Below are 21315 nucleotides of genomic sequence, written 5' to 3' on the forward strand. Positions count from 1 at the left end.
TCTTGACACCAGGCCATCCTCCAAAAGTCTTCGCCTCACTGCGTGCAGATGCACTCACACCTGCCTGCTGCCATTCCTGAGCAAGCTCTGTACTGGTGGTGCCCTGATCCTGCAGCTGAATCAACTTTAGGAGACGGTCCTGGCTCTTGCTGGACTTTCTTGGGCGTCCTGAAGCCTTCTTCACAACAATTGAAGTTCTTGATGATCCGATAAATGGTTGATTTAGGTGCAATCTTACTGGTAGCAATATCCTTGCCTGTGAAGCCCATTTTGTGCAAAGCAATGATGACGGCACATGTTTCCTTGCTGGTAACCATGGTTGACAGAGCAAGAACAATGATTCCAAGCACCACCCTCCTTTTGAAGCTTCCAGTCTGTTATTCGAACTCAATCAGCATGACAGAGTGATCTCCAGCCTTGTCCTCGTCAACACTCACACCTGTGTTAACGAGAGAATCACTGACATGATGTCAGCTGGTCCTTTTGTGGCAGGGCTGAAATGCAGTGGAAATGTTTTTTGGGGATTTTGGCCACGACTGTACACACACACACACACAGATTTTCTCCATTATTTTAGCATTTCTTAAATACACACACAATTATGTCCTCCATTTTGAAATGTTCCCAGATAGTCCCTGGCAAACAAACACGCAGACAAAATATTTCAAATGCGAAACTAGTCATTTGTTACAAGTTCATACACTACAGAGGAACTCTGACACAGACAGAACTATGCTTTATTATGGTACGCATAAGTTAAGACATCAAATGACAGTGCTGTTACAGGCAGCATGTTTTTACGTACAATTGAATAGACCCATTTTATTCCAGTGCATCCACACCATGTTTTCTTACTGTGTTCAGTGTTGAACCACATGTGCATCCCTACTTTTATCTGGTTCACTGTGATGAGTGAGGAATGAAGTGAGCGCAGAAAGAGGAAAACACAAAAAGGGAGAAAGAGGAGAGAGGAAGTGATAGGACCCTGCAGCTTCACTCTTATGTATTTATTTTCATCTCTGGGACCCCTGGCTCCCCCTGAACCTGGATCCAAATGGACGTGGATGAAATAGTAATTTTAATAGATTTTAATAAATGTTATATTGACATTTTCAATAAAATTGACGTTTTGCCCTCAAATGTATTCATGTTCTATTGTGTCTTGTGTTGATGTTGAAATGAAAGAGAAAAACACTGCTCAAATCTAGCAAGGGAGCCTGTCCACAGTGCACTGAATAAGTTGCTGTATGTAGTAGGGTACATTCTGTATTCCCAGCACTATTGAGAACATAGAGAATATGTAATTGTTCAACTTAATATTGTATCACTGACTGTAATAATGACTACTGAAAGAAACATGCGATGGATGTTGGGTGCAAAACAAGTGAGAGCAGCTTTCCACTAGACAAGGATCAAATACCAGTTATGAGTTTTACAGGTTTGTGTGCTTGGGTCATGGCATAAACCCTGTCAATTTCTACAATCTTAAAATGTGATTTTTAAACATAACCTTAACCACACTGCTAACCTTATGCCTAACCTTAAATATCAAAAACCACATTTTTGTAGACAATTTTGACTGTGGAATCTGATTTTTTGGGTGTGAAAGCTAGTAAACAAATAGCTAGTGGAAACCCTGTGCTTGTTCATTGGTGTTGGCCAGGCCAATCAGAGAGCACGTTAATGTTCTGCATCTGTACGTCCATCTTGATTGGCTATTAACGTACATGTGGTTTTGAAAGGTTTCCTCTCCAGAATGTTGTGGAAAAGTGAAACCAGCCAGGTCAGTCTGAAACAAACAACTTAGCTAGTTCGACAGCTCCTATCATCACCAGCTAGGACGTACATTTCTCTAAAGTGCGATATTTAGTACCTGTGATGTCTGGTCACGGCCATGGTGGGCACAGCCACGGCTGCTGTGAAGACGAGCATGAGCCAGCGGAACGGGGCCTGGAGTATGCACTGTATCAGCGCATTGACATCGAGAAACTGCAGTGTCTCAACGAAACAAGAGAAGGCGATGGGAAACTCGTGTTTAAACCATGGGATCAACGGACTGACAGGGAGAAGGTAATGTTGTCGACTCCTTGCGTGTATAGTACATCTCAATGTAACCATTTTTGAGGGTGTAGAAGCCCTGAATTTCATCTGAAATTATGAAACTCAGCTGTGGCAGCTGCCATTTTGGCTCCTCGGTAAAACAAAACGTTGCAAAAATGTATCGCGTAATTGTCAAGGGAAATTGGTATGCAGCGATACTGCAGTTGTCAGTAAAGGCCAGACTGGATGATATGATGCGCCCTTCCAGAAGTCCATGATACACATTCACTTGTAATATTAAAAACCCATGTTGACTTGTTTTGTACACTGAACGAAATATGTAACTTACACAGGTGGTGGAACATTTTGGTGTCAGTGAACTTTTCTTTAGAGCTGATCTGGACCTCTTCCATTAGTAAAAGCCAATTTCTCATAACCTTTCTAATGTGATGGGTTTAGGCTGGGTTTCTGTACAGCACTTTGATATATCAGCTGATGTAATAAGGGCAATATAAATGCATTTTATTTTAGATTTGATGAAGGCCCACTGTTAACTTTCTCATACCTGTTATGTGAAACTTTTTCTCTCATTAATTCTCTGGAAATGGTCTCTAACCTCTGTAGTTTGTTGAGAGTGATGCTGATGAAGAGCTCCTGTTCAACATCCCGTAAGAACCCCACCCCTCAACCCCCTTTTCACCCTTTCTTATCTTGTCATTTTAACTTAAAACTTGTTTCATTATTTTGTGTTTTATGCATTCTGTCACAAATCATATTTTTCTCAGGTTCACTGGAAGTGTCAAGCTGAAAGGGATAATCCTCGCCGGTGAAGACGATGAATCGCATCCTGCTGAAATGAGACTGTGAGTACTGTTTCTGCCTTTCAGAAACACCTCTGGTCCTGACTATGGGATTGCATTGAGCCAGTGTAGCATGTATCAACTCACTCTGAGATTTGATATGATGCTTATTACTCACGACTCAACCAGGGGAGTATTCATTTTTTGCAAAGCGGGTCACAACAGAAAATGATTTGCAATGAGTTTCTATTGGACAGATTCAGGTCGTTTTGTTCTGTTTGGTTCATAGTGAATACACCCCCAGCTCTGGGCAAACTGAAAGAGCAAGTAGCTAACGTATTGCTCTGTCAGTGACATTTGACTCACTCTTCACACGGTGAGACAAGACAGCTAGTGACAATTAGCTATGTTCTGCTACATTGGCATGGAACTACATGTGTTTATTGTCACCATGTGTGGTTTTGATAACTGTTTGTCACTTTGTGTTGTTGCATTGTCCATGTAGGTACAAGAACATACCCCAAATGTCCTTTGATGACACAGGCAGAGAACCTGAACAAGCCTTCCGTCTCAATAGAGATCCACTGGCTCAGCTGGAATACCCAACTAAGTAAGAGCAATAGTATTGTTTTCCCATAAAACAAATTGGTTTGGTCACTGCTCACCCATAGACTATTTCAGAGGCAAGATAACAAAACATTTGTAAAAAAATAAAAATCACATTTCAGTTTACTGTGCCTAAGTACCCACCCAACCTAAAAACCCACTAAACGAATCAACCATAAATGATCATTCTTTCCAGGATTGCCCGTTTCTCCAACGTTAATCACTTGTCCATTCACATATCACGGAACTTTGGGACAGAGTCCACACGGGTCTACTACATTGGGCTGAGAGGGGAGTACTCCCAGGTGAGAACAAATTAGACCCACCTCCAGTAAATTATCTGAGGCGCTGAATGTTTTATTTGTTATCGTTCTATTGATTTGCAGAATTATGTTTCACTTTTGTATCAGGCTTTACTTTGACTGTTCCATGTTGTCCATTTGTGAAATGGCAAAACCCCTCACCACTGTCTCATCTGTTTTGCTTTCTTCCTCCCAGGCTCACAGACATGAAGTGACTATCTGCAACTACGAGGCGTCCGCTAACCCTGCAGACCATAAAGTCGACAGCATCATCCCACAAACAAATTTCATCTCCTGAGAGAAAGGAGGGGTGGGAAAGTTGCATTGACAGATATGGGTCAAAAGGAAGTGGTGATGGATACTTAGGCCTGGTGGGTGAACTTTCTTATTGGAGGTCAGGTATGACTAATACTGAATATCAGTGTCTAATCTGGATTTGCTCAGTTGTTGCACTTATTGTACCACAAACAGTGGAGGCTGAAAGAAGTGAGTCAGTTTTCATTTGGGTAATGACTACATTTAACGCAACTCACTGGCAACCCTGTGATAAAAGCACTGAAGCTTTTGATGCTTTATCTAAAATATATCTGGATACTGTGCCGCCTAGTGGTTTGTTGTAATATGACAACTTGTCTCAGCAAAACTGGAACGACTCCAATGTCACCTGCAGTGGGAGAGCACTCATATTCTTTCTCATCCAAGCTCTGAATGGCTTAGCAATAATGTGAACATTTTGACACAACCAAAGTAGATCAGCATAAGGTTTTCATTTGAATAGTTTAGATTTGACCCATATACCCAAGTGACTTGCTCACTATACCACACAGCTTCCTTTGACACTCACCAAACACAAAAGCTGTTAACTCTGATTTCATTGCATTATTAATGAGCTGTCACATTGCTGCCAATGGCTGAATGTGATTGCTTTGTGCGACATGTTGGGAATTTGAGGAAAATGCTGTATGCCTAGTGTAAGGAATAGAAAATGCCCTCTGCTGTTGTGTGTGATGTAATTATTTGAAGAATAAAGATGTTATACATAAGAGAATAATAGTATTTTTTTTTATTGTGAGTATAGAATCGTATTGAAATGTAGATTTTGGAGTGATAAAAGGCTACAGAATTGTTATTTGTATTGAAAAGATGCTCTTTGGATTTGGTAGTGCAATTTGCACTAAGCAAATATTTTATATCAATGGATCAATTGATAGCGGGGTGTACAGCGCAAGCAGGAGAAAGGGTGTGGACATGATGACGTCACTAAAAAGAATCCCGCCCTTCTACACCAGTAGCGGAAGTTCCGTTGAGATTCTGGGACAGCAAGTGGTGAGTGTATGAATTTGTATTAGCGGGCCGCGGTTTTACAATACTCCTTTACCCCATCCGAACCGAACCCATATGGGCCTTTTGGTTACCGCTTTGGTTGAAGGGCATGGGGAATGTGATGTTTTCAAATACCTGGTCGAATTTAGCCCACATGTCAATCGAACCAAGCTCGAAAGATACCGGAGGGCATTGTACTACAGATTGCTGCTGTGTGATTAGCTTGCTGGTCATCTTTGAGGATGTGTAGCTAGTTAAACAGGATTAAGCTGACTGCTTGGATGTAGTTGGCACGATTATCAACGTTTTGAAACAATCTAGCTAGCGGATTTGCACTTAACCTCTCCTGAATTTCCCCACCGGGTTGCACAACGCAACGGCTGTTAGCTAGCAGCGAGCTAAATTGCATCTCTCAGCCCCCATTGTTTCTTCATACCCACCCCCTTCCTTTAGCTAGCTACAGTAGCTAATTAACAACATATCCGTACCCTCGATCGCTAGTTGTCAATGTATTGCCACATATGTCTACGTCAAATAATTTAACTAAACTAGCTAATATATAAAAAATATAACTGACGTGTTGCAAGTAGCCACACCAGCTAATGCGTTAGCTAGCATGCGTAACTTGGCTTACTAATAAAATCAGGTGTGTAAAATCATAAATCCAAATCGTTTAATTTGGCAACTAAAACGATATTTTATATTGGAAAATTCCAGGTATGTCCCTCCCCGATTCGTTTTTAAGAAACATTTTGCAACAGAATCAGCGGAATTAATACAACCCAGTGTTGCTGGTGCTAGCTGGCTATACTGACTGCCGCATATTACTCGATGTTTGCCTGGTGGCTAGAATTTACGCACCGGGTAAACCTTACAGGGTTTTTATTCCCAGTAACAATTGCGCTTGACTACTGAGAAAATGGAGCCATTATCTGCTGTGTATGCAAGTAAATAAATAAAGGCGGCACATTGTTTTTACGCCATCCGCTGAACCAGTCAAAGTTTGGTTTCTCAGTTTGATGCAAGTCAGATGCGAACTCGTGATGTTGTAGCGGTGCATGGACGGCATTGTTTGTGTCGTTCATAGAAGGCTTGCTGATAGAGCTGACCGTGAAATCGGTGCATTTCCTTCCGTCCATGCTTAGCTATTTAACAACTGCTGACAGGGCTGTGCAGGACAAGCAGCGATTTTGCCTTTATATTTGAAGGAACTGAGGATTTGTGCCTTGCAAATACAATTACAGGCAGGCTAACGTTAAGTGACGGCATAAAGTCAAAGATTATACAGGCATGCAGGAACAAAGCCTTCACTGTCATTGATACTAGTATCCAATTCACCAGCGTTGGTTAGTGCTATACGGGATACTTGGGACGTCCCTAACCTTTACATAGCCCAAGCCTAACCCTTACTTTAACCATTTTAAATGTTAACTTCAATGGGGTCGGGATGTCCCAAGGATCCCGGGTTGCAAGGACAGAGTGCTGTAGGCCATCCTGCATGGGGGAATCATATAGCTTGGTTGTTTTGGAGTGGGCCACAATTAACTAAACAAATATTAGCTATTCATCACCTCTTGAAGGTACAACCTTTTTTTAAAGGTAGGCACTAAGCCTATTAAAGTGTACAGTAGCTGACAGTGACAAGGAAATGGGGCAAAGGCATAATGAGCATGCGTGTCATTGCAGTGCAGAAAGTTATTGTGATGCGTGAGCCACGGTCCTGTTCTTTCTCCCTATTGAGCCTGTCATTATCATTCCCCTGATTTGGCTCTTTCTCTGTCTCCCTTTGCTTTCACTAACTACAGGTCATTAGGTGGGTGGAATTGTAACTAACTCTGTGTTTAATCTCCCTGAAGGTTTATACATTAACCTACTCACTTTTCCTTTTCATTTCTCCTCTCATTGTTTTTTTGTTTTTTGCTTGCCTCAATCTTTTTTCATATGTCGCTCAACCTGACGCTATGAGGGTATTAAATGTTGACTTTGAAAACAATATGCTCTAGCTAGCCGATATCCGTTTTCAGTGTATAGGCAGTGGCGCTGATACTAGCTTATTTGCATTTTGGTTAATAACAGATTTGCAGTTAGGAGTGCATTTATTTGATGAGTTTCAGTACATCCTGACTGAGGAGAATACTCTCAGTTCTCAGCCTGTCTCATTGGTTCATAGCAGCCATAAACTGCGGCATGTTCAGGTCTTTAGTCATCATGTCTGTCCCTGTGATGAATAGCAGCATTGATAACCAGCCACATCATTGATATGCCCTTCCCCCTCTAGCACTCCTTACAGTGTATGTGTGGCAACAACATGTCTGTGCCGCTGCTCGCCGAGGCTGTGACGGTGTCTGGGACAGAGAAGGAGACCGCTGCGGTGAGAGAGCACACCAACACCATAGTGTAACTTAGGGCATCCATCAGCAAATTTGGCCACTTCTTGCAAAGCTTGCCATACTGAAGCTAATTTGTTGTTCAGAGGTTCTGTGAACTAGGGCAGGAACGATACCAGTATCACAATAGTCCTATAAAAACGTGGTGTATATAAAATATTGTCTGCTTTGATTTGGAAAATAAATGTGACTCTGGATGACATCGTAAGGATGTTTGTTTCTAACATTAGGGCATTTTCTTTAAGTTAGAGCCGCTTTGTTTTATTTACTTGCCACGATACTAACGAGTATCGCGGTACTGTTATGGTCCCGGCCCTACTGTGAACCCACTGGGCAAAAACTGGTTGAATCACAGTTGTTTCAACGTCAAAAAAGTATCTATGCGATGATGAATCAACGTGGAAGACTGATTGAATTTGCAAAAATTTAGTTATTTTTTTTTTCACTCAACTTTTTACCTATGTCCAACGAAAGGCTGGTAATGGCTCACATCAACACCATTATCCCAGAAACCCTAGACACACTCCAATTTTCATACCGCCCAAACAGATCCACAGATTATGTAATCTCTATTGCACTGCCCTTTCCCACCTGGACAAAAGGAACACCTATGTGAGAATGCTATTCATTGACCACAGCTCAGCGTTCAAACACCTCCCTCTGCAACTGGATCCTGGACTTCCTGACGGGCTGCACCCAGGTGGTGAGGGTAGGTAGCAACACATCTGCCACGCTGATCCTCAACACTGGAGCTCCCCAGGGGTGCGTGCTCAGTCCCCTCCTGTACTCCCTGTTCACCCACGACTGCATGGCCAGGCACGACTCCAACACCACCATTAAGTTTGCAGATGACACAACAGTGGTAGGCCTGATCAATGACGAGACAGCCTATAGGGAGGAAGTCAGAGACCTAGCCGGGTGGTGCCAGAATAACAACCTATCCCTCAATGTAACCAAGACTAAGGAGATGATTGTGGTCTACAGGAAAAGGAACACTGAGCACGCCCCCATGCTCATCGGCGGGGCTGTAGTGGAGCAGGTTGAGAGCTTCAAGTTCCTTGGTGTCCACATCAACAACAAACTAGAATGGTCCAAACACACCAAGACAGTCATGAAGAGGGCACGACAAAGCCTATTCCCCCTCAGGAAACTGAAAAGATTTGGCATTGGTCCTGAGATCCTCAAGGTTCTACAGCTGCAACATCGAGAGCATCACTGCCTGGTACGGCCATTGCTCAGCCTCCGACAGCAAGGCACTTCAGAGGGCAGTGCGTACGGCACAGTACATCACTGGGGCTAAGCTGCCTGCCACCCAGGACCTCAACACCAGGCGGTGTCAGAGGAAGGCCCTAAATATTGTCCAAGACCCCAGCCACCCCAGTCATAGAATGTTCTCTCTACTACCGAATGGCATGTGGTACCGGAGTGCCAAGTCTAGGACAAAAAGGCTTCAACAGTTTTTACCCCCAAGCCGTAAGACTCCTGAACAAGTAACCAAATGGTTACCCAGACTATTTACATTGTGTGCCACCCCCCTCTTACGCTGCTGCTACTCTCTGTTTATCATATATGCGTAGTCACTTTAACTATACATTCATGTACATACTACCTCAATTGGCCCGACCAACCAGTGCTCCCGCACATTGGCTAACCGGGCTTTCTGCATTGTCCCACCCCCCCGCCAACCCCCTTTTTTTTACGCTACTGCTACTCTCTGTTCATCATAAATGCATAGTCACTTTAACCTATATCTACATGTACATACTACCTCAATAAGCCTGACTAACCGGTGTCTGTATATAGCCTTGCTACTGTTATTTTCAAATGTCTTTTTACTGTTTTATTTCTTTACTTTACCTACACACACACCTTTTTTTTCCTGCACCATTGGTTAGAGCCTGTAAGTAAGCATTTCACTGTAAGGTGTTAGGCCCACGTGACAAACTTTGATTTGATGACGTGACATTTTCGTTGATTTCACATTGAATTCACGTTAGTTGACAACTCCACCAAATGTAAATAAAAAACGTTGAACTGTGCTATGTTAAAATATTGTCGCTGAAAGGGATAACAAACCGATTACATCAAAGTTGTGGGTCTGCAAGCACTTGTTAGGTCAAAACCAACTCCATTAATTTGAAGGTGTGTATTCGATGTTTATGTAGTGTACAAAAAAATCTATATGGCTCACCAAATTCAGATGTTCTCTTATGATGCCTCTGATAAATGCTTTTCTTTGGAGTTGACAAGCAGTAATCTAAACTGAGAGTCGTCTTGGCAACAGCAGAAATGTTCCCTTTTTTTTTTTTGCTGTTGGGCATGATTCACTAGAACCTGGTGTTCATATGCAAATACAGTGCAGTAGCCAGTAAACTGGCATGCTCTTTGATGTTCATAATGCACCATTACCCAATGTAAAACTGTCGATCTCCCTCCCTATCTCTACCACAGGTGATCTTCCTTCATGGTTTGGGTGACTCAGGGTGAGTTTCCTGTCTTAAGCCTGTCTCAGGCTTCCCAGCATTTCACACTTTTATTTCTTGAGGCAATTCGAAGTTCAGTAGCTGAAGTCGAAGCTGCTTCGTCGGTGATTTGACAACAGTACAACTCCTATTAGGTTTGGGAACCATGGACGGGATTCTTCAATGAACTGTTTGTCATTCAACAAAAAACTGTTTGTTTTCATGCAAATGTTTTCACTAGAGAAATACTGCACCAAACATTTTAGTTAGATGTAAAATGGCGTGACTAAGACCTCACCGGCAAAAGCGTCAAAATGAATTGCAGATTTCCTGATTTATTTTCGACTAATTCAGACTTTTGAGGAAGTGTATATCAACACTTCTATTGTCATTGATGTATACTGCCCATGTTGCTACAGCGTCTCAAGGGGGACAAACAGTACAATTTAATTTAAAAAATAATTGCCTTTCAAGCGAAGGTCTTTTAACGGAGTGTGCGATGCACAGATGTTCGCATCGCCTAGCCAAGTTCTGCTCGGAGCAAGCCCAACCTAGTATGCTGCGCCTTTATTCTCTGTATAAATCTAATAGCCTCATCTGTACAGAGTACCACTTTCTCTCTCTAAATTGCTCTTCCTCTTTTCAGACATGGCTGGGCAGACACCATGACTGCTATCCGACTGCCACATGTAAAGTATATCTGCCCTCACGCGTAAGTCTTTGTATTCTTTTCCATATTTTCTGACACGTTTATTCCTCTTCTTGAGTGCCTCAGTTTCTGGAGTGTTGCAGTCAGAGTCAAATCTTGTCTTTGGTCGTCTCTTATCTTTCTACACAACCATTTAGTCCTCTAACCTAGTATAGCATGTGTCCATTGATTCATTTGTTTCTCCACAGGCCCAGAATCCCTGTCACTCTTAATATGAAGATGACCATGCCTTCATGGTGAGTCATGTTTGCACTGATCTAAAACATTTGCCATTGGCCAATGGCTTGACTGTAAACTACACTTCAGTGGAAAAGAGATTTCCTTTTGGTAAGAGATTTTGTGAACATGAAATTCCTTCAAAGACACGCACACTACCAGGATACCAGGGGCACATAAGATGTACAGTGAGCGCCAAACGTATTGGGACAGCAACATTTTTGTTGTTTTGGCTCTGTACTCCAGCACTTTAGATTTGAAATGATACTATGACTGAGATTAAAGCTGACAGTGCACCTTAATTTGAGGTTATTTTCATCCATATCGGGTGAAACGTTTCGAAATTACAGCACTTTTTGTACATGGTCCCCCCATTTTAGGGGACCCAAGGTATTGGGACAAATTCACTTATGTGTATTAAAGTCGTCAAGTTTGGTATTTGGTCTCATATTCCTAGCACGCAATGATTACATGAAGATTGTGACTCTACAAACTTGTTGGATGCATTTGCTGTTTGTTTTGGTGGTTTCAGATTATTTTGTGCACCATATAAATGAATGGTAAATCATGTGTCATTTTGGAGTAACTTTTATTGTAAATAAGATTAAAACAAGTTTCTAAACACTTCTACATTAAAGTGGATGCTATCATGAGTACAAAGCCAAAACAACAACAAATGTCACTGTTCCAATGCATTTGGAGCTCACTGTTTGAGATGAGTATGACATCGTCTGAACATGGATCTGTGTGTTTCTGTAGGTTTGACCTGATGGGTCTCAGCCCAGATTCTCCAGAGGACGAGGCTGGCATCAAGAGGGCAGCGGAGAACAGTAAGTCATTCAGTGTGGCACAAGTGTTATGCATGTTATAAAGACTGTGTTCAGACCCCTTTAATTTTTCCACGTTTCGTTACAGCCTTTATTTTAAAATGGATGAACTCATTTTCCCCCTCTTCATTCTACTTACAATACCCCATACTGACACAACAAAAACAGGTATTTAGAAATATTTGCCAATGTATAATAAAAAATAAAAAAAACTTTAAAGCCTTGAGTCTTAATGGCTGTATGACGCTAGAAGCTCGGCGCACCACTATTAGGGGAGTTTCTCCCATTGTTCTCTGCAGATCCTCTCAAGCTCTGTTAGGTTGGATGGGGCGTGTCACTGCACAGCTATTTTCAGGTCTTTCCAGAGATGTTGAATCGGGTTCAAGCCTGGGCCCTGGCAGGGCCAATCAAGCACATTCAGAGACTTAAGCCACTCCTGCATTGTCTTGGCTGTGTGCTTAGGGTCGTTGTCCTGTTTTGAAGGTGAATCTTCACCCCAGTCTGAGGTCCTGAGTGCTCTGGAACAGGTTTTCATCAAGGATCCCTGTTTATCTGTGCCTCGATATTGACTGGTCTCCCTGCCGCTGAAAAAAAACCCACAGAATGATGCTGCCACCACCATGCTTCACCGTAGGGATGGTATTGGCCAGGTGATGAGCAGTGCCTGGTTTAATCCAGGTGTGACGCTTGGCATTCAGGCCAAAGAGTTCAATCTTGGTTTCATCAGAGCAAAGAATCTTGTTTCTCATGGTCTGAGAATCCTTTAGGTGCCTTTTGTCAAACTCCAAGTGGGCTGTCATGTGCCATTTACTGAGAAGTTGCTTCTGTCTGGACACAACCATAAAGGCCTGATTGGTGGAGTGCTGCAGAGATGGTTGTCCTTCTAGAGCTCTGTCAGTGACCATCGGGTACTTGGTCACCTCCCTGACCAAGGCCCTTCTCCCTTGATTGCTCAGTTTCGCCGGGCGGCCAGCTCTAGGAAGATTCTTGGTGCTTCCAAACTTCTTCCATTTAATAATGATGGAGGCCACTGTGTTCTTGGGGACCTGCAATGCTGCAGCCATCTTTTGGTACCCTTCCCTAGATCTGCGCATCGACACAATCCGGTCTCGGAGCTCTACGGACTATTACTTCGACCCCATGGCCTGGTTTATGCTCTGAAATGCGCTGTCAACTGTGGGACCTTATATAGATTGCCTTTCCAAACCATGTACAATCAATTTAATTTAGAGCAAGTGGACTTCAATCAAGTTCTAGAAACATCTCATTGATGATCAAAGTCTCATAGGGTCTGAATACTTATGTAAATAAGGTATTTAAAAAAATAAAATGTAAACATTGTAAATAAATACAACTATTTTCACTTTGTCATTATGTGGTATTGTGTGTAGATTGAGAGTTAATTTTATCAATTTTAGAATAAGGCTGTTAGGTAACAATGTGGGAAAGGGTCTGAATACTTTTCGAATGCACTGTAGATGCACATAGATATCATGCCAAGATCTATTAACATAACCATGATAGCTAAAACTGTGCCCATCAAAACTAGACATTGGGTATATGTTCAGCCTCTGATTTCACCCTACTTCTCCACAGTCAAAGCCATAATCGACCATGAGGTAAAGAATGGGATACCCGCCAATCGTGTGATGCTTGGAGGGTTCTCTCAGGTGAGGTTACTCAATGTCAATCGCTCTGAAGGTGTTGTGCAAAAAAATAAAAAAATAAAAAAAATAAAATAAAATAAAATTTTCCATTTCCTGATTATCAGTGATTTTTCAACATTTGCTGTTGAAACTGTGTAAACTATGTGAACCATGAACATCTCCATAGGTCTAAACACATTCTACCTTTTTACTTTCCCTCTATTTTTCACTGTCTCCCAGGGTGGGGCTCTGTCCTTGTATACCGCCCTCACCTGTCAGCAGCAATTGGCAGGTGTGGTTGCCCTCAGTTGCTGGCTGCCGCTTCACAAGAGTTTCCCACAGGTACATTTACACAGCTTACTTGTTTCTCTACAATTTCCGGTACTCAGTCCCCTGAACATTCCCCAGAGCTGTTTCTTTTATTACTGGGCTAGATTCCAAACTGGGAAATGTTCTTCTGTCCATTGCTCTTAATGATTTTGCTGTATAGATATGAATAAACTGAATAGGTTATTTGACGTTAGGACCTGGTCTTGGTCTTCACTTTTTGCTTTTAATAATTGAATGTAATGGTCTGTTGTGTCCATTAGGCGGCGAGCACCAGTGGGAATAGGGACATGCCCATACTGCAGTGTCATGGGGAAATGGACCCCATGATCCCAGTGCAGTTTGGGGCCATGACAGCCGAGAAGCTCAAGGTCATCGTCAACCCTCAGAAAATCACCTTCCGGACCTACCCGGGACTCATGCACAGCTCCTGTCCTCAAGTAAAAGTTTTTTTTGATTGTAACATGCATGAGTATCCATATTGTTCTATGTGTGCTAATGGTTTTCTATGAGTATCAGCGTGGAAGTATTCACGATGTTCGGTTTCTTATATGCTTCTTTATTTTGATCTTACAGGAGATGGCAGCAGTGAAGGAATTCATTGAGAAGCAGTTGCCCCGAATCTGACCTCACCTCAACCCCACTGTGACTCTTAGACGCTGACCTCTCACCTCTGACCTGCCATTCTCTCACAGGAAACAGCCATGAGCACCTCCCCCTCCACACACACACACACAAACACAGTAACACGTACTTTCACATAACATCATAATACATGCCTCATTCCATAAAAATCCAACGCACATCATACTGGACACACCTTTTTATAAACGCACAGTTTTGAACACACTGAAGTGGGCAAACAAGTCTTCGCTTTGAGGGAGAATCACTGATAAACACAGTACATACCCCTGGGATTCTTTTATCTTACCCAACCCACCATTATCCCTTCTTTCTTTCTCTGAACCGCCACTCCTGTTTCCCTCCATTACTGTGTGTGTCAGTGAGTGAAGCAGTAAGTGGGCAGGGGGGCTCCTCCTGTTCTTAGATGCCACCCAGTGTCAGAGCCTGACCCAGCTGAGGAGATGGCAGGTTCAGCAGCCTGTGGTTCTGGACCTCAGGCCCCGAAGTCTGGTGCCGTCTGGAGTGACTCTGGTGCCATGCTGCTGTGTATGCTGTTCCCAACGGGTTCACGGCCACTGGTGGGGTTGTGGTCACGCCACAGCTACCCATGGGTGCCCGTACTTGTGCTGACGTTATAAAAACCCAATTGAAATAAAGGAAACCAATGGATCATTACTTTTGCCACAATGTTCTATTCTTTACCACAATTTAGGGTTATTGATGTGTACATTTGTGATTTATTTTGTTTGCCATAAGTGGGCCATGATAAAACTAAATGTATAAAATCAAACATTTCCATTGCCTGAATCCAAAATGATTGTGGCGGGATTGAATTAAATGTATTGACTGAAATATTGAAATGATTAATTTCATACACCTTAAAGGGCTTAGGGCTTAAAATCATAATTGTTTTTGCTCCAAGTATTTGTCTATTGCACAAAAGAGATGGTCAGCAAAGATAAAATAGATCATGTGTTGCTCCAGATGGTACCAGAACCAGACCAGAACATAACATGTAGTTCACACAACTTGACTCATTTGACTGCAGCTCTTCCTAGCCGTTCCCTCTTAGCATCTGGCATTTGACCCAGTGAGCCATGTTCTATTCCATCCATGTCCAGCACAAATAAGTTTCCGCTCTCTCACTGACCAAGGTCATTTTTACTGTCAAAGCAAAACTATTCACTCATTTGACAACTTACCTTCACCCACTAATACAGTGTGAAAGGTCAGAGTTAACTTTAACCAGGTCTTATTTGACTCTTAAAATTGGTATGCGGTGGGAAGGCTGAGGGAAAAAAAGCTGTTCCTTTTATTAATTGAAGGGTGATTAAAAAAAAACAAAAAAAAGCATTAGTCTTGAGCCACTTGCGGAGCTTGGGTGTAGGACTTTAACTGAGTCGTTGTGCTAAAATCAGGTGTTCTGTATTTTTCCTTTTGTCAATGTTTTCTCTTTATGATGACCTATTCTGTATTACTGAAACCTAATTTAAAATGGTAGACATTGGAGAATAAAACAACTGTATTAATTGTTCTGCTATTTAATGAATGTCTCTTACTCCCTCTTTGTCTTATTACATCTTTCCCCCATGTCATCTTCCTTGACCCAGCACGTTTACTTTTCACTTGTATTAGTGGATGCCATTTTGTATGCTTTTCTCTCTTCCATCCCTTTTTTTTTTTTTTTGCCTTCTAGTCCCATCCTGTCACCTAATTCCCTGTGGGACAAGGTTGAATAAAGTGTCTCATGTCTGTTCTCTTGAGTTGTACTTTGTCATTGTTAGAATTTTTTTTATGTGGCTCATTTAGATTTTTCATTTGGTCTCAATGTGTATTGTCACTTTGTCATCTCATCATTGTGTCTGTTAATCTGATTGGCAAAAATATGTTGAGCGACTGCTGGTCCCTCAGGTTATTTTACTTTCTAAGACACCTGTATGTGGAATAAATGATGCAAATAACAGTGCATTTGAACAGTTTTTGTCGAACATGATCACAGTATTAATGTGTCTGGTCTGTGAACTGTACGCCATATTGTTCAAGAAAATACGGACAGACAAAGGGTGCAATTCTTTGTTGCGGACATCTGCAGACCATAGAGAATGATAGAGGCCTCTAGTGGCCATTTTAGAATGGGCAGAGCCATTGAGGTCTTCCATCATGCTTCTGCCCCTCTTAAAGTCATCAAAGTAGTCACCTGGGTGAGTTGTAGCCTCAATTTGTAGCCTTATGAGTTGTAGCCTCAATGGCGCTGCCCATGCTGTCACAGACGTTACATTAGGACAGATATAAAGATGAGTCCTCTATCTCTATGGTGCAGACACTGAAATATGTATGAATTCGGGTGGTTTAACCTCTACAGGATTGGTCCCCCCCCCCCTGCGGGACGGTTGAGCTAACGCAAGCTAATGTGATTAGCATGAGGTTGTAAGTAACAAGAACATTTCCCAAGACAAAGACGTGTGATATGGGCAGAAAGCTTAAATTCTGCACCCTTCCAATTTATAGTAGCTATTAGTGAAAGAATACCATGCTATTGTTTGAGGAGAGTGCACAGTTCTGAACTTGAAGATGTATCAATAAACCAATAAGGCACATTTGGGCAGACTTGATACAACATTTTGAACAGAAATGCAAATGTTCATTGGGTCAGTCTAAATCTTTGGCACCTACACTGCTGCCACCTAGAGACGAAATCGAACCTAACCTGAAATAATACATTGTGACCTTTCTCTTGCATTTAAAAGATAATAATTTTTTCCCATCTTGTATTATCTTTTACCAGATCGAATGTGTTCTATTCCCCTACATTAATTCCACATTTCCACAAACTTCAAAGTGTTTCCTTTCAAATGGTATCAATAATATGCATATCCTTGTTTCAGGGTAGCCTAGTGGTGAGAGTGTTGGACTAGTAACCGGAAGGTTGCAAGTTCAAACCCCCGAGCTGACAAGGTACAAATCTGTCGTTCTGCCCCTGAACAGGCAGTTAACCCACTAGGCCGTCATTGAAAATAAGAATTTGTTCTTAACTGACTTGCCTGGTAAAAAAGTCAGTAATAATTACATCAAAAAATTACAAGACTAATACATTGTTATAAATTAACAGATAAGCTAATGATGTGAGGGAATGACAACAGAAAACATGTATTAATGGTGTCATTATTAGACTATAGGCAAACAGTGATTTGACTAAAATTGTAAGTGCATTGCAGCTGTGCTTTTACATGACTGTTCCCTTCAATAACAGAAACCTAGATTTTTTATTTGCATATTCTTGCACCTTTGGTAGTCTGTTATGAATGGGAATTGTTTTTAATCCTGCATCTCCACCATGAGTCTTTGGGTAATTAAAAAAAACTTGAGACAATAATCTATTTAAACCTATTCCTGGGCTAAAAAGCAAAAGTATGGATATTCTCCATAGAGTATCCTTTTTAGTCCAGTGGGTAAATCTGGGTCCAGGAAACCGGCAGAGAGTGCACTGATTCTTTTGACAAGACATGAACCTTTCGCAATGCTTCAAACTCAACTCTCACAGAACACTGTTCTGGGCATGTCCCACTGGCAACTTCCTGTGCGAACTTTGAGTAACTTTCATTGCCATTCAGGACAAGGGACAGGTCATATGCAATTTCCTGGGTAATGACTACTTTATTAGTGTCCCCTTTCAACTGCCTCTGACAACAATGGTTTAGGTCAACTGAGGCCAATCTAACCCTCCGTGTCTGGGTTATTGTCATTTCTGATTATTGGCCCAACCTTGAAATGGCAATGCTTTTAAATTAAGACTGACTGAGTGAATCACAGAGCACAAAATAGTTCAAAATAGTCAAGTGGACCTGTTGGTAGTATTGATTACTTCACTGTAAAAGTCATCCCATGTCAGAAAATAATAACAAATGTTTGTTGTAATTTTGGATGTATTTAAAATATATATATATATATATATATATATATATATATATATATATATATATATATATATATATATATATATATATATATATATATATATATATTTAACCAGACAAATCAGTTAAGAACAAATTATTATTTACAATGACGGCCTACCCCGGTCAAACCCAGACGACGCTGGGCCAATTGTACTCCATCCTATGGGACTCCCAATCACGGCCGGATGTGATGCAGCCTGGATTCGCCTCTTGCAATGAGATGCAGCGTCTTAGACCACTGCGCCACTCGGGAGCCCTGTATAGACAAAGAAATGTTTTGAGGAAGAGATGCAGAAATAACCAAATTCGATACGTTCAAATCACGCTTATAAATTAATTACAAGGCTTGTACACTTTCAAAATACAGGATTAAAGAACAACAATTGTACCGAAACAAATATAGAATAGCACTTTATTTTTTAGCAAATTCAGTATGAATAAATAAAAAAGTTAATAATTCATAGAATTATCTTATTACGACAAATCTTGATAAGAATCCATCAAGGAACCAGTCCAAAAATATATAATAAATAAATATTTAATTATAGATATAATAACTAAATAAAGGTACATTTTGCTCTCTCAAGATCTATTATTCAGTGCAAACTTAGCTCATCATAATAGTAAATACACAACACTGCAATAAATACATAACAACTCTTACAACACTGCAATTTAGCCATATAAATCAGGTTATTGCATATCATCATCTCAACATGATTTCTTATCACTGGGGCATAATATAATACACATCATACACGATGAAACTGAATGATTAATAATTGAATGATTAATCACATCAGGAGCCATGAATTGTTTGAAAGGCTGGTCATGGCACACCGACTGCCCTCTCCCAACAGGCAAAAGAAACAGCTATGTGAGAATGTTGTTCATTGACTACAGCTCAACGTTCGAAACAATAGTGCCCACAAATCTCATCACTAAGCTAAGGACCCTGGGACTAAACACCTCCCTCTGCAACTGGATCCTGGACATCCTGACAGGCTGCCCCCAGGTGATAAGGGTAGGCAACAACACATCTGCCACACTGATCCTCAACACTGGGGCCCCTCAGGGTTGCGTACTTAGTTCCCTCCTGTACTCCCTGTTCAACCACGACTGCGTGGCCAAACACGACTCCACCACCATCATTAAGTTTGCCGATGACACAACAGTGGTAGGCCTGATAGCCGACAACAATGAGACAGCTTTTGGGAGGAGGTCAGAGAACTGGCAGTGTGGTGCCAGGACAACAACCTCTCCCTCAACGTAGCAAGACAAAGGAGCTGATCGTGGACTACAGGAAATGGCGGGCCAAACAGGCCCCCATTAACATTGACAGGGCTGTAGCGGAGCAGGTAGAGAGTTTCAAGTTCCATGGTGTTCTCATCACCAATTAACTATCATGGTCCAAACACACCAAGATAGTTCTGAAAAGGGCACGACAACACCTTTTCCCACTCAGGAGGTCCCCAGATCCTCAAAACGTTATACAGCTGCACCATCGAGAGCATCCTGACCGGTTGCATCACCGCCTGCTATGGCAACTACTCGGCATCTGACCATAAGGCGTTACAGAGGGTAGTGCGTACGGCCTAGTACATCACTGGGGTCAAGCTTCCTGCCATCCAGGGCCTATATACTAGGCGGTGTCAGAGGAAGGCCCCAAAAAATTGGCAAAGACTCCAGTCACCCAAGTCATAAACTGTTCTCTCTGCTACCGCACGGCAAGCGATCCCAGAGCCCCAAGTTGAGGACCAAAAGGCTCCTTAACAGCTTCTACCCTCAAGCCATACGACTGCAGAACAATTAATCAAATGGCCGCACAGACTATTTACATTGACACCCGATCAATGATAGCAGAGTTGTTCAATTTTATGTACTCTCTACATTTCTATAAAACACAATTTTGCTGACTTGGGAGTTGGGACTATACTATGTTTTTCTCCTCTTCTGCAACAGCAGAAGCGCCAATGCCACCGTAGCACTCCGCTGAATCCGGGTGGAGCAGCTTCTGCTCCTACTACGCCCATCTGAGCATCCTCCATCACTGTGTGCTCCTCCATCAACCACAGTCTCATTTCCTCTATGGTTAATACCATGTCTGAGGTTTGGATACCTTTGTCACTTGACTTGAGTGTTTCCGTCTCTTTGTCCATATTACCCTACAGTCTCTCAATCTCTCTGAACATCTCCACATTTAGCATCTCAAGCTCCCGGTCTTTCTCTTGATGTTTCCTCCTACCTCTTTCCCACTCTCTTTGCAGAGTGGGATGATGTTTCTCCAACTCCGTCTTCATCTTCTTTAACACTTCTTTCTCTCTTTGTTTTCTTGTTCTCTGTACCAACTCATGTCTCTGAATGACCACTTGTCTTTCCTCTATATGTTCTTTCATTTCATGAAACCTGCACTTAATCTTCTCAATCTCACGGATTTTCTCATAATATTTTCTCTTTGGAAGCGCTTTTTCATCTGTTGTCAGATCCAGCTCAATTTGCATTGTAGTTGTCTTCTGTCTGAGTTTGTTCTCAGTTTCCTCTTTAGGTTGAGTGGAATCTTTGATCTGTCTCTGCATCTCAGTCTCCACCAGTTTTTTGTGGGGCTGTCTGTATCTCAGCTCTGGTCTGTTCTTCTCTCTATCTATTTCCACCATGTTGTTTTCAATCTCCTTTCTCTGTTTGTCTACTTCAGCCATCAGTAGAGCAAGCTCATTCTCCTCATCCTCCTTTTTCAACTGTCCTACTTCCTCAATCGATTCTCTCTCCATCTTCTCTGGTGAGGTTTGTGTTGCAGAATTCACCTGCTCCAGACCTTTGTGCTCTTTTTCAATCTCTTCTGAATGCGTTTGTGTCACAGCATTCGTATAGCTCCTTTTGTCTTTACGATTGCTTTTGCTTACATCTTTTTCTGTTCCTTGCTTTACCAGTTTGACTTCCTCCATGTCTCCCCTTTCTTGTTTTGTCTCTGCCGTAGGTCATATTTCATTCTCCCCGTCCATCTCTCTACTGCCTACTGCCATTATATTGTCTGCTCCTGAGCTAAGGGTGTCTGTCTCTGCTGAAGACCACTCCAGGGTTTCCATTTTCCTC

The 21315-nt window shown here is 41.9% G+C and overlaps 2 protein-coding genes across 3 annotated transcripts; both read left to right on the plus strand.

Moving 5' to 3' along the window:
- The first annotated feature begins 1701 nt into the window (after nucleotides 1-1701).
- pithd1 (PITH (C-terminal proteasome-interacting domain of thioredoxin-like) domain containing 1) lies at nucleotides 1702-4793 on the plus strand. The gene is made up of 6 exons (XM_021571875.2): nucleotides 1702-2070; nucleotides 2665-2708; nucleotides 2826-2903; nucleotides 3346-3450; nucleotides 3643-3751; nucleotides 3945-4793. The coding sequence occupies exons 1-6, from the start codon at nucleotides 1879-1881 to the stop codon at nucleotides 4044-4046; spliced, it is 630 nt and encodes a 209-aa protein (XP_021427550.1). The 5' UTR covers nucleotides 1702-1878; the 3' UTR covers nucleotides 4047-4793.
- A 165-nt stretch (nucleotides 4794-4958) lies between these two features.
- Nucleotides 4959-16235, plus strand: LOC110496147 (acyl-protein thioesterase 2). Of its 2 annotated transcripts, XM_021571874.2 has the most exons (11): nucleotides 5042-5074; nucleotides 6877-6884; nucleotides 7350-7442; nucleotides 9910-9941; nucleotides 10567-10632; nucleotides 10818-10865; nucleotides 11605-11675; nucleotides 13269-13342; nucleotides 13559-13660; nucleotides 13909-14085; nucleotides 14222-14388. In XM_021571874.2, the coding sequence occupies exons 3-11, from the start codon at nucleotides 7365-7367 to the stop codon at nucleotides 14270-14272; spliced, it is 699 nt and encodes a 232-aa protein (XP_021427549.1). In that variant the 5' UTR covers nucleotides 5042-5074; nucleotides 6877-6884; nucleotides 7350-7364; the 3' UTR covers nucleotides 14273-14388. The 2 variants fall into 2 exon arrangements, with proteins under 2 accessions (XP_021427548.1, XP_021427549.1); XM_021571873.2 differs by lacking the exon at nucleotides 6877-6884 and having other exon boundaries at nucleotides 4959-5074; nucleotides 14222-16235.
- Nucleotides 16236-21315: the final 5080 nt, after the last annotated feature.

This window comes from Oncorhynchus mykiss, chromosome 18, assembly GCF_013265735.2.
Source record: "Oncorhynchus mykiss isolate Arlee chromosome 18, USDA_OmykA_1.1, whole genome shotgun sequence".
Taxonomy (NCBI): domain Eukaryota; kingdom Metazoa; phylum Chordata; class Actinopteri; order Salmoniformes; family Salmonidae; genus Oncorhynchus; species Oncorhynchus mykiss.